The sequence below is a fragment of the Ranitomeya imitator genome, chromosome 4 (genome assembly GCF_032444005.1).
Source record: "Ranitomeya imitator isolate aRanImi1 chromosome 4, aRanImi1.pri, whole genome shotgun sequence".
NCBI lineage: Eukaryota > Metazoa > Chordata > Amphibia > Anura > Dendrobatidae > Ranitomeya > Ranitomeya imitator.
The window spans coordinates 396241266-396255628 of NC_091285.1; the positions used below are offsets into that span (position 1 = coordinate 396241266).

The 14363-nt window shown below is 38.5% G+C and overlaps 1 protein-coding gene across 4 annotated transcripts in view; it reads left to right on the forward strand.

Annotated features, from left to right (window-relative positions):
* The window catches only part of SFMBT2 (Scm like with four mbt domains 2), a 313750-nt gene extending 305668 nt beyond the window's left edge, over positions 1 to 8082 (forward strand). For 2 of the 4 annotated variants that reach the window (XM_069765309.1, XM_069765307.1), the window contains 5 exons: positions 1480 to 1655; positions 4102 to 4244; positions 5518 to 5760; positions 6045 to 6173; positions 7802 to 8082. In XM_069765309.1, the coding sequence (XP_069621410.1) occupies positions 1480 to 1655; positions 4102 to 4244; positions 5518 to 5760; positions 6045 to 6173; positions 7802 to 7942 (832 nt within the window). In that variant the 3' untranslated portion in view covers positions 7943 to 8082. The remainder of the gene's footprint in view (positions 1 to 1479; positions 1656 to 4101; positions 4245 to 5517; positions 5761 to 6044; positions 6174 to 7801) is intronic. The other 2 variants (XM_069765310.1, XM_069765308.1) reach the window with 1 other exon arrangement.
* The last annotated feature ends 6281 nt before the right edge of the window (positions 8083 to 14363 follow it).

Below are 14363 nucleotides of genomic sequence, written 5' to 3' on the forward strand. Positions count from 1 at the left end.
CATAAGCAGTTATGGTCAGTAGGGTCCTCTCTCTCCTGTAGGGTGTAAGCTCTTATGGTCAGCAGTGTCCTCTCTTCTGTAGAGTATAAGCTCTTATGGTCAGCAGGGTCCATTCTCTTCTGTAGAGTGTAATCTCTTTTGGTCAGTGTGGTCCTCTTTCTCTTCTGTAGAGTGTTAGCTCTTATGATCAGCAGAGTCCTCTTTCTCTCCTGTAGAGTGTAAGCTCTTATGGTCAGCAGGGTCCTCTCACTCTTATGTAGAGTGTAAGCTCTTATGGTCAGCAGGGTCCTCTTTCTCTTCTGTAGAGTGTAAGCTCTTATGGTCAGCAGGGTCCATTATTTTCTGTAGTGTATAAGCTCTTATGGACAGCAGGGTCCTTTCTCTTCTGTAGAGTGTAAGCTCAGATGGTCAGCAGGGTCCATTCTCTTCTGTAGTATGTAAGCTCTTATGGTCAGCAGGGTCCTCTTTCTTCTGTAAAGTGTAAGCTCTTATGGTCAGCATTGTCCATTCTCTTCCGTAGAGTATATGCTCTTATGGTCAGCAGGCTCCCCTCTTCTGCAGAGTATAAGCTCTTATGGACAGCAGGGTCCTTTCTCTTCTGTAGAGTGCAAGCTCTTATGGTCAGTGGGGTCCTCTTTCTCTTCTGTACAGTGTAAGCTCTTATAGTCAGCAGGGTCAATTATTTTCTGTAGTGTATAAGCTCTTATGGACAGGAGGGTCCTTTCTCTTCTGTAGAGTGTAAGCTCAGATGGTCAGCAGGGTCCATTCTCTTCTGTAGTATGTAAGCTCTTATGGTCAGCAGGGTCCTTTCTCTTCTGTAAAGTGTAAGCTCTTATGGTCAGCATTGTCCATTCTCTTCCGTAGAGTATAAGTTCTTATGGTCAGCAAGGTCCTTTCTCTTCTGTGGAGTGTGTGCTCTTAAGGTCAGTGGGGTCATCTTTCTCTTGTGTAGAGTGTAAGCTCTTATGGTCAGTGGGGTCCTCTTTCTCTTCTGTAGAGTGTAAGCATTTATGGTCAGCTGGGTCCTCTCATTCTGTGTTTTGTAGTGTGCTAGATCGTATTTGAGGTTAAGCACACATCTGATGGTTTTTGGTCATGTGAATATTTATGTGAAGAAGACACCAATCATATGATTACTATGTTCAAAGGATTTTTCTTAATATTATTACTGCTTTTTCACATAAAACTCTTGATTTTAAAAGGGAGTAAAAAATATATTTCTCAGCAAAAAGTTATTGATTGTAAATAAATCCTATATTAGGATTAGTCATAACAAACATACCCAGTGTTACAGAACCAATGTACTTTGTTATTACCTGTGTTGCCATATGTGATTTGTACCGCTGCTTGGTGATCTGGGATATAACTGGCAATTACATGAAATCCCATCCATGTGAAAATGGTTCTCAAGGGAGCTGCAAGCAGGTGTGTATCTATGGAGAAAATTATCTCAGCATTTCATGTTTGTATCCCCTCCAGATACAAAGGGAAAACCTACAGGGCGACTGTGAAGATTGTCCGCACATCCAACCAGGTTGCAGATTTTTGCCGCAAAGTTTGTGCAAAATTGGAATGTTGCCCGAATTTGTTTAGTTCATTCCTGGTCACTGACGTATGTCCAGAAAACTGCTCCATACACACGAAAACCAAATACAGTGAGTATCTCGAGGCATTGTGCATCCATGTAGCTCAACATGTAGAGAATAGCATTACTTCAGCCCGTGTGTGGAATTAATTTATCTTCTCCAGCTGTATGACAGGTGCTTTAGGACTACAAACAATTACAGACACAGGAAGCTATTTATTTTTTATTGACACTGGATTAAGAAGTAAATCTCCTTCGAAGCGAGCAGTCACAGAATTCGCACTATAATGAACTGTCTACGAACACTATCAGTGCACCAGCTTTTAATAGGTCTAAGTAGGGGATGTATTCGGTACAATGGGTTACAATTAATGATGTGTTCTTCGCACAGTTCACAGTAACATTATACTTTAGCATTTTAAGTACAGCAAGCGGCATTATACTTAGTATTTTCTCCCATGTTCACTGGAAGCAAATGTTCATTTTCACCAAATAGAGCGCTCATTCACTTTTTTTTAATAATGGGAATAAAATGTAAAATAACTATTGAACAGATCCCATTTATTTCAGTTGGTTTGGAATATATCATAACATTCTTGTTTACAATCAATAAGTAAATGATAATGAGATAATCACAAAACACAGAGATAGGTATGGATTTGAACATGTTTGCAATCTATTTTTACAAAAGAAAAAGCAATAGCAGACATTGATCTTTTGTTTTGTGCCCGAATTTGAGTGCATTTTGTTTTATTTTTAGTTTTATTCACTTCTTAATACTCCCATTTTGCACCTAGTGCGTCATTTTTATTTTGAGCAAGTCAACATTAATGGGTTAAGACATTTTCATAGGTTTTTTTTAAAATGTGGAACAAAAAGGATGCAAAATCACTTGAGTAGGGCATGTGGAAAAAGTGAAAAATCAATTCTGGAAAGAAGTCTTACATCAAAACATTGTGCAACACTTTAATAAATTTAACATTATTAATGACAATATAGCCAGAAGCTAAATTGACTTAAAACCTACTGTAACGCTGGTGGGTTTTAACCCACTGTGCCACGGGTCGAGCTTACCCTGAAGGGCCGTGACTAAGTGTCTACTGGGTATTGACTAGAGCCTCTGATGGTGAGGATAGGCTGGGCTAGCGATAGACACCATGTACCACTCCAGGGCAGTCCCTGGGACTGTAGCAGCAGACTGACTTGGGTAAGGGGTACAGGTGAGTGACACAAGGTCAGAGCAGGCAGCACAGGTTCAGAGTTAGTAGCCGAGGTCAGGAGCGGAAAAATCAGAATAGACAAAAAAGACAAGCCAGGTTGATAACAGATGGGACTAAACAGGAATAAGCCAATACAGGAACTAGAGACAGAGCTACTAAGAACCTAAGATCAGGCGAGGAAGGGAAAGCGAATTCACCTGATATATCATCTGCTGGCAAATGATAGGCTGGGGAAGCAGATCTCTAAAGGACAGAAGGGATACAAATACCTGCAGAGTTCCAACATGCCCCCTATGACTCACAAACAGCAGAGCTGGAAGAGAGGCACCAGACAGCTCACATGGATGGTCAGTTACTGAGTGAAGCAGAGTGAAACAGGCGATGAGTAGGTTGACGCTTAGGAGGTGTGCAAATGGCTGGTGTAACAGCCCCTCTATATGTGGTATTATAGGCCGAGGGTATATCCATATTTAAAGGGGATATCTGGGACTTTAAAAAAAAGTCATGTAGCAGCTAACAGAGGTACCTACCTGCCTCTTGTATCCAGTGCCGGTAAATGACCGCTCCTGCCAGAGATTCAGCTACTCCTTGTCAACAGAGCAGCAGTTTCTCTTCCTGTTGACATGCAGGACTACTGGTGTCAAGCCGATTGACAGGTGCCAATTAAGCAGTGGGAGCCGGCTGTCAGTCAGTATGAAAGCAGTAGTCCCGCCCTGTCAACAGGAAGAGAAACTGCTGCTCTGTTGACAGAGAGTAGCTGATTTTCTGGCATAAGCGGTCAACAATCGGCACCAGGTACAACAGACAGGTAGTTGCTTCTGTTAGCAACTACATACCTTTTTTTTCTAAAGTTCTGAATCCTTTTTAACATTTGCATTGTATTTTGGATAATACAGTCAACATAGTTTTTATTTCTATACGACAACTGTGGCCAAAGCCTGCACTAATGAAAAGACATTGTACAAAAACTTAAGGGTGGATGTACCCTAATGCACCATGTAGTTCCAATGACATAATCAGATTCCTGGAAGATTAGGTAAGCATTTCTAAAGAAAGCTTGTGAACAATTTTTCTGTCTGAGATGCACAAATCAGGTTTACGGATAACAGTTTGGAACAGTTTAGAATATAGTTTACCTTTTTGGGGGACTAAAGCAGGATGTGCATCCGAATGAGCAAAAAGTATAAAAGAAAAACTACTGTTTAAACTAAGTGTAATAAGATCAGTATATAGTAATTTTCATTTCTTAATGCAAAACTACTCACTATGATGAATTATTTCTATTTCTTACTGCAGCTTATTATGGAAAGAGGAAAAAGATTGCCAAGGCTTCTAGTGGTGAACATCAAGAAGACAATACCCAGACCAAACCAACAAGACGCAGAAAAAGGAGAAAATCAATTTTTGTACAAAAGAGCAGCCCCGTTGGCTCTGTTGAGGTAAGGGAAAGTATTTCAAACACTAATCAATTTATTTGATAATGTGAACATTGGAAATTTCCATTTTTTTTTGTCTTCCAGGTTCTTTTTTAAAGCTTAGTTGTGATAATGGATTGTTATTGGAAATGGAAAACGGGTCACTTGTATTTTTAGTGTAAATTTCTATTATTTCATTTTTTCAGATATCTCTGTGCTCCACATACATTGCTTTGGTGCAGTAGATGTCTGCTGAGGAGGAGATTTGCATTTCTTTTTAGTTCCTAAAATTGTGATTATTGTTGGCCAAGTTTTGTGTCTTAATGATCCTGACATTTTTTAATACTAAAAGTAATTAAAGTCACATAATTATCCAATTCATTAGTGCCTCACTTCTTTATGGGGGTATGTTTACATGAGGCGGGTACACTACAGATTTCTTGTTAGAATTTTGTGAGAAGGAAATAGACAGTGAAGTACCAGCAAAGTAGATGAGATTTTGCCAAAAATGATGTCATCCGTGCCGAAAGTGACCTGAGTTGTGTAACAGATTTTTCTATTGCCGTTTAGGTCTCGTTTATGCTCCTCTTGAAATTTAATAAATTTGGAGATTGATAGAAGAAAATAAAAATAACTAATTTTCCACTATGTGAAAATGCTAACTACTCCTGGAACTGGCTTGACTGTAGCAATGTCCCTTTAAAATTGAAGTCAACTACTTTATTTTAAAGGGAACCTGTCATATAAAAATAACACTACAAATCTACAGATATGGGGTTAATCTGCAAATTAAAAATGTTCTGAACATGCCTGGCTCTGTCCCTGCCTCTGCCAGGTGGAAATAAACTTTATTCCCACTAATGTTCAGCTTTCAGTCACTGCTCTGTGTATAGAGAGCAGCGGCTGTAACCGCCCCCCTGTCACTGACTGACAGCAGGTTCAGCATTACAGTTGGCTGTCAGTCAGTGCCAGGGGCGCAGTTACAGCCGCTGCTTTCTATACACTGAGCGATGACTGAAACTGTGCTGGAGTGACCCCTCTGACTGGAAGTCGAACGCTGCTGGAGGAATACATTTAATTTTCTCCCTGCAGTGGGACTCTCAGTGCTGGCAACGCATGGCATCAGAACACTATTAACTTGCTAATTAACCCCACATCTGCAGCTTAGAAGCGTTATTTTACATGACCGGTTCCCTTTAAATGTATAGGTAATTTTTTTCTAAAACAAACATCTAAACATGTTTTTTTTTGCTCTTTTTCATATTTCCTTTATTAACTAAATTTCCAATGTTAATAGGAGAGTGCAGACGATGATGGCCTCGAAGATGATACAGGCAGTGAGGGAACAAGTTCTGAAGTACGTGATGATCACACGGACACCTCCTCTGTTGAAGTTCCCTCTGTTCGTCCAAGAAGAGCTGTAACGCTAAGAAATAGCATTGCTTCTGACAGACCACCTCTAGTGGAGAGGTCAAGAAGAGTCCGGAAAACACATTCTCTGTCATATGCTGAAAAGGTCGATACCATAAGTGGGAAAGATGTACGTTTGTATGTAAAAACACAAATTGTTTGAGAACAAAAGAAAACTATTAGTTGTATGCAATGGCCTAGCCTCAATACAAAGAGTACTGTACACATGAATTGGAATCTGGAGCTCTCCTTGAGTTCTGAGAATGTAATGTTTTGCAACAATAACTTGTCATGTTCTATAAGCCAAGTTATTGGCATGCTTTTGAATACAGAGCATTAACATATATTAGTCTTAAATTCAGCTGCGATTAATGATTGGTAATGTCTGATTATTTTGTTATTTTGTTCCTAAAGGAAATGAAACAAGAGGAAGAAGAATGTTTGGTCCTAGAGAGTAACCCCTTGGAATGGACAGTAATGGATGTAGTGAAGTTTATTAAGTCTACAGATTGTGCTCCCTTATCTAAAATTTTTCAAGAACAGGTATAAATATTTTTTTACATGTTGCACAATGTTTTACAGAATTTCCCATTAACATACTTAATAACTTTTGAAGGTTCACCATGTTTTTCTCTGGCTACTTTCTACACATTTTGAAATTCACTAAAAATGGAACTATGGGTCTTTAAAATAACTGCCCCATCTGATTCTCAGAAATGACCTATAAATCGGGTGATATTTTTTCCTGCAGTTCTTGCTTATATTCTCCTTTTGTGACCTGGGACTAGAGCTTAGAAACGGTGCTTATGGGGTGTTTGAGATAGACTCAGACACATGTCTTGCCTTTTGATTGCCTTAGGTTGCTGGCTAGTCCCACTTTGCAGTTCTGCCTCGCCTGATTGGTTACTGTATAGTATATACTCTATATAGAACAACTTACTAAGAAACATCCAGCAATGGCACAATAATCTCAAAGAGGTTGGCTGCTACTTTCTTTTATTGATGGCCTTACCTTGAGGCTGCCGTCACACTAGCAGTATTTGGTCAGTATTTTACATCAGTATTTCTAAGCCAAAACCAGGAGTGGGTGATAAATGCAGAAGTGGTGCATATGTTTCTATTATACTTTTCCTCTATTTGTTCCACTCCTGGTTTTGGCTTACAAATACTGATGTAAAATACTGACCAAATACTGCTAGTGTGACGGCAGCCTGAGACTGGCCATCAGTATCTGATCAGTGGAGGTTTGACAACCGGCAGTTCTGCCGATTAGCTTTTAACGACAGCAGCTGGAAGTCTTCAGATGCTGCCAGAAAGCAGCAACTCCATGCATTATGAGGTGGATCTGCAGTACCTGGCTGTTGCCACTAAAGAACTGTTGGAGCTGCTGTGTTCTGGATGTATCTGAGAGCGTCCAGCTGACACTGGCCCTAGTAGCAGCTGATCATCAGGGTGGAAAAGCGGAGGTAGTTGGGTTGAGTGTCGTAATTCCATTGATCAGATATTCATGGCCTATCCTAATAGGAAATCAATATAGGAATGGCAGCCAACCCTTTTAAGGTACATATAACTAAATTACCACTGTGAAAAATAAAATGATAAGGAAACTGATGCACAAATACTAAAGGGGATGCGTCTTAGTAATGGGTAGCACAAAGGGTCGTTATAAGTGACGTCAGTCTCCTGATCATCTGCAATAAAGTTCAGTATTGCTGCAGATGAATGTCAGCAGGACACAAGGTGCTGGTTCTTATATTTTATTCTGCGTTAACATGATACAGCTACCAAACACAGTATAGATCCCAAGGCGCAGCTGCTGGGAATCTCGACTTTCCTGCTAATTTACAACTTATTGTTCAATTGTCCATGTTGGTAGATGAATCCATTTGAAAATAACTATATTACTAAGGAGCTTGAAGTTTTTTAAAGTTAAATATAATTTCTTTTACATTAGTATATTTTATATCTTTAGTTAAAAAACTTACAGTACAGGACTTTAATTATTACATACCTTAAGAGCAGTAGTTTATTTCTAAAGTTTTGTTACCAAGAGGCTTTTAGTTTCTTTACAATGTATCTACCATTGTCTTTGTATTGTTTGGGGCTGTTGTTATAACAGTACATCCGCATATATAAAGTGCACTAAATATGACTATTTTGTGTATTTTTAGGACATTGATGGACAAGCATTCTTACTTCTGACTCTTCCCACAGTACAAGACTGTATGGAATTAAAACTCGGCCCGGCCATAAAGCTATGCCACCAAATAGAGAGAGTCAAAGTGGCATTCTATGCACAATATGCCAACTGAACCCTCCGACATGTTTTGCTGTATCTAATTTAGACTCATTTTTAATGTAAAAAAATGAGTTTTCCACAAAAAAAAAGGAAAAAAGGAAAAAACACAGAAAAGATTTTTCCACATTTGTAAGCATATGTAAATATCGCTGCCATTTTTAATATCGCTAAGGCTAATCACAGTTGTGAAATCCGCAGAAATTCCAAACAAAACAGAAGAAGGATTTTTGTCTTGTTTTTCTGATATAAAGGCATACTTTGGCATGTCTGATCTTTTAGCAAAACTCGTAATCTTCTTTCATATTGAAAGTGTGTGTTTGTTTATACCGTGATCTGTGGCTTATGGGAAAGCTTTGATATAGTCGTTCACTTTCTATTGTTGCTTCTTGTCATTTTAATACCAATCTGGAGGAAATAAAGCCTTTCACTGCAGGAAAAGTCTGTCCTTCATTGCAGAGTAATAAATTGCAGGAGACTTCACTTGTCATTAGACTGTATTGAGCTGTAAAGTGAAGTCAGGCAAGCTACGTGGATATAGTTATCTGATTTAATGATGCACTAAAGTGAGGAAATGATAAGGCCAAGGTGTAAACTGTCCTAAATTCTAATACTGCTATTGTGATACTATAGTGTGACAGGTACAGTAGAAAATTATTAGACATATACTATACTTAAAGAGTCCCTATAACCAATGTGGGGTTATTCTCCTTAAATACTAGACAAGTGGGCAGCCCCAGATTGGTGATTTTCCTAAATACAATGTAGTAACAAAACCTTTCATAATAATGTCCCCCGAAAGGATCTAGCAAAAGTAGGACCTGGTCTTCTGAGGTGTCAGATCCCGGCAGGTAGAGCAGAATCCCACAACTGCTCTCTTACTCAAACCACGAGATTTCAACAGATCTCACTTTTCCTACTAAGGGCTGCCACTTAATTTACTTAGCTGTTACTGAACGGGTACATAATGAGAGATAACTGTTCGGTTACAGCTCAGTGAAGTACATGGCAGCGCTCACTTAGTACAAAGATTGAGGTCTTGCGTTAAGGTTGAGCCGTGGGAGTCTTCTCCACATGCCCGGATCTCACAACTCGGAAGTTTGGGCTCTTACGAGAAGGTTAGGCCCTTTCAGGGGACATTAGGTAACTTATGTGCAGTTTTGTCCTACATGATATTTAGAAAAATCACCAATCAGGGACTGCCTATTCTTTTATTAAATAGGCAGCCCCAGACTAGTCATAGGTATTCTTTCAGGCTCTGGAACATCACTTCATCCATAGTTTTTACGTTTTCTTTCTTTATGGTACAGCCATTTAGTGTGTCAATTTGGTATATGGTTTTCTCTAGTGACATATAACATCTCCTGCCTTTCACATAGTGCTATACAATCAAAAATGTGATATTTCATTTTTTACTGTTATTACACTTTCTGTCTTGAATATATTATGACACTTGGAACGTGTGGAGAAGAAAGGATTTCATTTTTCTACCTCTAAGGGATAATCAGCAAAGAGGTATCACCAATCCCCACCATTATCGCAAAGCGTTGTCTGCAGCATACAGCTGGCACCTGCTGAAGATGGTGGTAGCAAGAAATGTACAGTGAGCGGCTCCAAGGAGTTAATATTTTCTGACTATCCACAGAACGGGTGTACTTTATTGAACCCAATACATCCCTTTACAGAGTATGGATATACCCGAGAGATAATGGGAGTTGTATTGTGCTGTATTATGCAGGATGGATATACCACAAAGATTATTGAATTTGTGTTGAAGAGTGAACAGCGAGTTGTACTGTACATATATATCTATATATAAATCATAGGTAATTGAGGTCAAATGGCATGTAGATGTATATGCATAATCTTAAAGAGGTTGTCTACAGAAAAAACATTATCACCTATCCACATGATCGGATATAACTTATAGATTATTGGGGTCCTGTGATCCACACTATTTGGCAGATTGGGGCCGTGTATCCCCTTTATCCCAATTTTTAATGAAGCGGCAGTGTGCATGCCCACCTATCACTCCATTCATTTTCCATGGGCATATGAGCCATTCTAAATGCGAACAATAGGGATAAATTTGTCCCTTTCTGTCCCAGCAGAAGCTTAGGTACCTATCATCATCATCTTTATTTTTATATAGCGCTAACATATTCCGTAGCGCTTTACAGTTTGCACACATTATCATCGCTGTCCCCGATGGGGCTCACAATCTAGAATCCCTATCAGTATGTCTTTGGAATGTGGGAGGAAACCGGAGAACCCGGAGGAAACCCACGCAAACACGGGGAGAACGTACAAACTCCTTGTAGATGTTTTCCTTGGTGGGATTTGAAAACAGGACTCCAGCCCTGCTGATTCCAACTGCTAACATCTAACTAACTGTCACTATATGAGTGATCAGAGCCAATAATATCTGGGATACTGCAATGCCCTGTACATGGGGTAAGGACATAACAAATCAGAACAACTATACTACATTTCTAAGTGGAGGTATTTGCTAATATTATTATTATTATTATTATAAAACCTACTACATATTGGCATAGGATCTTGGAGATGGAAACACCCAACTGCTGGGACAGAAAGGGGCACTTTTATCCCTATTAATTACATTTAAATTGGAGCTGGCTGTGCGTATGCCCATAGAGCATGAATGGAGCGATAGGTGAGCAACTCTATTAAACGTACATGCTAAAAACCATAAACACTCATAGCTGTAAATAAAATCATATAAATACTCGGATACATATGTAGACTTATAGGCTCCACCTAAATACATGGACACAAATCTGGGGGATACCTTTCTATTCCACAAATCCTCTGGTCCTCCACTGAAGTTCTTAAGATGAGTCTTAGCTAAATTATCACTGAAGACATTCCCAGATTCATTATTTACTGAAATGTACCGAACTCCCAGACACGAGTTTAACTCTAATTGCGACTCACAATAGAATTTAATGTTATTATTTCATTAGGTCTGTAATTAACTGTACAAGTAAAATGCACTATGCTCATATACTTGGCAGTTTCATTGACTACATTTTCCAACTATTTAAGGTTGTAGCACAATCAATTAATAATCTCTATCTGGATATTAGGTCTTGTGGCCAAAATTGTGGCAAACTAATGTAGTCATCATGGTGCAATATGTCACCAGTGCTATCTTCTTCCTATATTCATGGTGTCTGGGGGATTAGATTTGACCTTCTTCAGTTTAATCAGGCATACTGTGTCAATATGCAGAGTATGCAGACTTTCTTAGATTGCTTGCTTGCTTACTTTGATTGCATAGCTTATATATACAATATTAAAGTAATGAAAATTGCTCCATATGGTGAGTACTTTGTTTTTATTCAATGTTTGTAGTTTAGTTTTGTTTTTATAATAGAACTGCAATAATTAGAATTCTACATGAACTGACTTTCATCTAAACCGAATATGACAGATTTACTACTATAGTCGTCATTCTGGAACTTTATAACTTTTCACGACATCTGTTATGACTGCGGAATCTCTGACCAATATGAAAAATGTCTTTGGTTTCAGTACTAGACATACATCTCAAGAGTCTGAGCTCTCAAAATCCATGCTCTTTAAAAAAAGGAAAACTTTTTTTTTTCCGGAGTAAACATTGATTGATACTCCCAGGTCCTATATTGATCAGGAACTTGTTTGTGGTTGAGTTGCAGTATTTAGTTTCTCCGCACTGTGTCTGTATAAACACTGAATGGGCTGCAATTACCGGTATCCCCTGAGAACAGTAACTCCTTACTTATACTAATCACTGCAGGTCCCTGGATTAAAGTCAGGATTAATCACCTATGAATAAGCCTTCATTTTGTATTTATGGAAAAAACACTTTAGTACCAAATATATATTATTGAGTGAGGACTATGCACAAGACAAAGAGCGTTATACCAATTCCCCGGTGGAATGGAAGTTATGTAAGAGATTAGAGAATTTAGTTCACTAGATCCAGCAGGCACATGGATAGTCTGTGGCTGCCACACGGGAGCCCTGCGAGTCTCCTCCTACATGCCAGTGCCTCTTCTGTTCAGTAAGCCCGGTGTGACTTCATTTGTGCATCTCATTGCATGATGTCGCAATGAGGCACAAATCAGAAGAAAGGCCAGAGATTTTGGTAGGGAAGAGGGCTCCCATCTAGTGGTTATGGATGTGGCAACTGGACCAGGGTACCAAAAATCGATTTGCTGAAATTTAAAGTTGTGCTTATTGGAGTCTTAATTTAGGGTGGGCATTTGTATATTACATAGAAATAGTTGGCTTTAGTGTTTTGAAGAGAATAGAAGCTGTAGTATCCCACAGCGACACATTGTATGCCGCATCTCATTGCATGTCATTCATTTAAGTCCTCCCTACTCCAAAGCTAAACACGACCAATCGGGTGTGACTGGTGTCGGACCCTAACCTAAGGATAGGTCATCAAAATCTCCTGACCAGACAATCTCATTTAATGATCAGGCATTGCAGAATATGTCTCTGTTATAAATCAGGAATTGAACACAACCTAATCGGTTTTGTTCATGAAAAGTAGTTATTTTCTTTAGGATTGTGAGGTCTGCTGAACACAAACTCACATTTGTTCTGTAACTATTATTTAAAAGTTATAGAAAATGAGCTCAATAGAACAGTTGGTCTAATACAGTTTTTCTTGTTAAGTAGCTACTAATAACATACCGTAAGTGATTTTTTTCCTGTAAGCAGAGAACATACTAAGAAGTATATCAGAATTCCAGTAAAATCGCATTTTTTCTAAACATACATGGTTTATTTTAAATGTAATTTCCTGATCAAAATCGTTTTCAATCTAGGATGTCACACTGTTGGCTTCCTGTGCTCTTGAAGACTTTACCTCTCATGTATTCCAGTAACTAAATACCTATGTAACAGAATCTTTGTAGAATGCCCCGTGGTGTTTCCACTGTAGTCATCAGATGTTAATATTACATAGGGCAAATGAATGGTCACAAGTAATATTACGATACCAAGCTTCTCGGGGCATAATGAGCTATTTGCAAGGGGTGCAGGAAACCAACCCTAAAGGGGGCTCTCTTTGTAAGACAACCCCTTTATGTTTGCTTGTGATTAAAACACTGGGCCATATTCCTAGAGTATAATGAATTACGGTAATAAACCATTCAAAAGAATTACGAGGGTTTAAAAAATAATATTTTCCACCTTTCTTTCCATATGTTGAAAAAAACTCTAGGAAGAATCTGAAATAACAATGTTATTGTGGGTACAAATTGTCTCGGAACACACAGTATGAGCCCACATTGAAGCATTATTTGTCCAGAAATCCTGTTATTAATAAATCCTATTTTGACAAATCTTTTTCGCTTTTTTTTTTCTCAAACCATATTGAAATGTCAGTGTACGCCGCAATATATTGTGTTTGATTAGCTTGGAAAGGTTAATATAGGATAATGGTATTCCGAATTTACATTTAAGCTTCTGTTGGAAAGCCTAGGGCAGGAATTCTTATTTATTCATGACAACCTTTATGGGCATGGAGTTCAATTGTGTGACCTGTCTACTCCATCAGTAAATATACACCTGTGTACTGTATATACACTGTTTTATTTTGGAACATTGCAGCCTGTTTTCTTATGTTGTGATAAAATCTAAAATGTACATTCCTGTTCTGCAATACCCCTGACTATATTGTGAAATGGGGTTTGAAGAAACTTGGAAATGTATCTCATTCTTATCCTTTTACAAATTTCAGGTGCAAAATTCTGCTCCAAATTATCAATTCATGAATGTTCATAAAATTCAAAACTGAATATACATTCAGAATAACATACTTTTGTCTCCATAACTATAAGACATATTTTAAGGTTAATCATGGTGATAGGTGAGGTTTATTTTAATTATTAAGATTTAGATTTATTTAGAATTCCTAAGTTTTGTAATTTAATTTTAAGATTGTTAAGGGTTATTCCCACTCTGATCATTTATTTTTTGGGGAGATGAGAGGGACAGGTGACTTCATGGCTACTGATACCCAGCAGGATGCATGTGTGATCAGCAGGTATGATGTACCTGTCCTAGGATAGAATGAGGTGAATGTTATCTGACAATTGTGGACACAACCCAGCAGGTTTCAGTGGAGGTGACATCACCGACCCTACAAAAGAATACTTCTTTGAATAAGATTAAACAGCATACCTTTAGCCCATTCTAGTAATTTTTCTCGGTAGTTCTACAAAAACGTAATGGGGAAAATAGTCTTGTCTTGATGCCCTAAAAGATATAGATTTCTAACATATAGGCCCTGATTCATCAACACTGGAATTTTTCATGCCAGTCTTTATGAGAGGGTAGGGTGGAGTGCGAGGCACCTCATTTATTAAGACGTGCATGCTCTCAGTTAATCAGGCAAGTCTAGAAGTGAAAGTGTT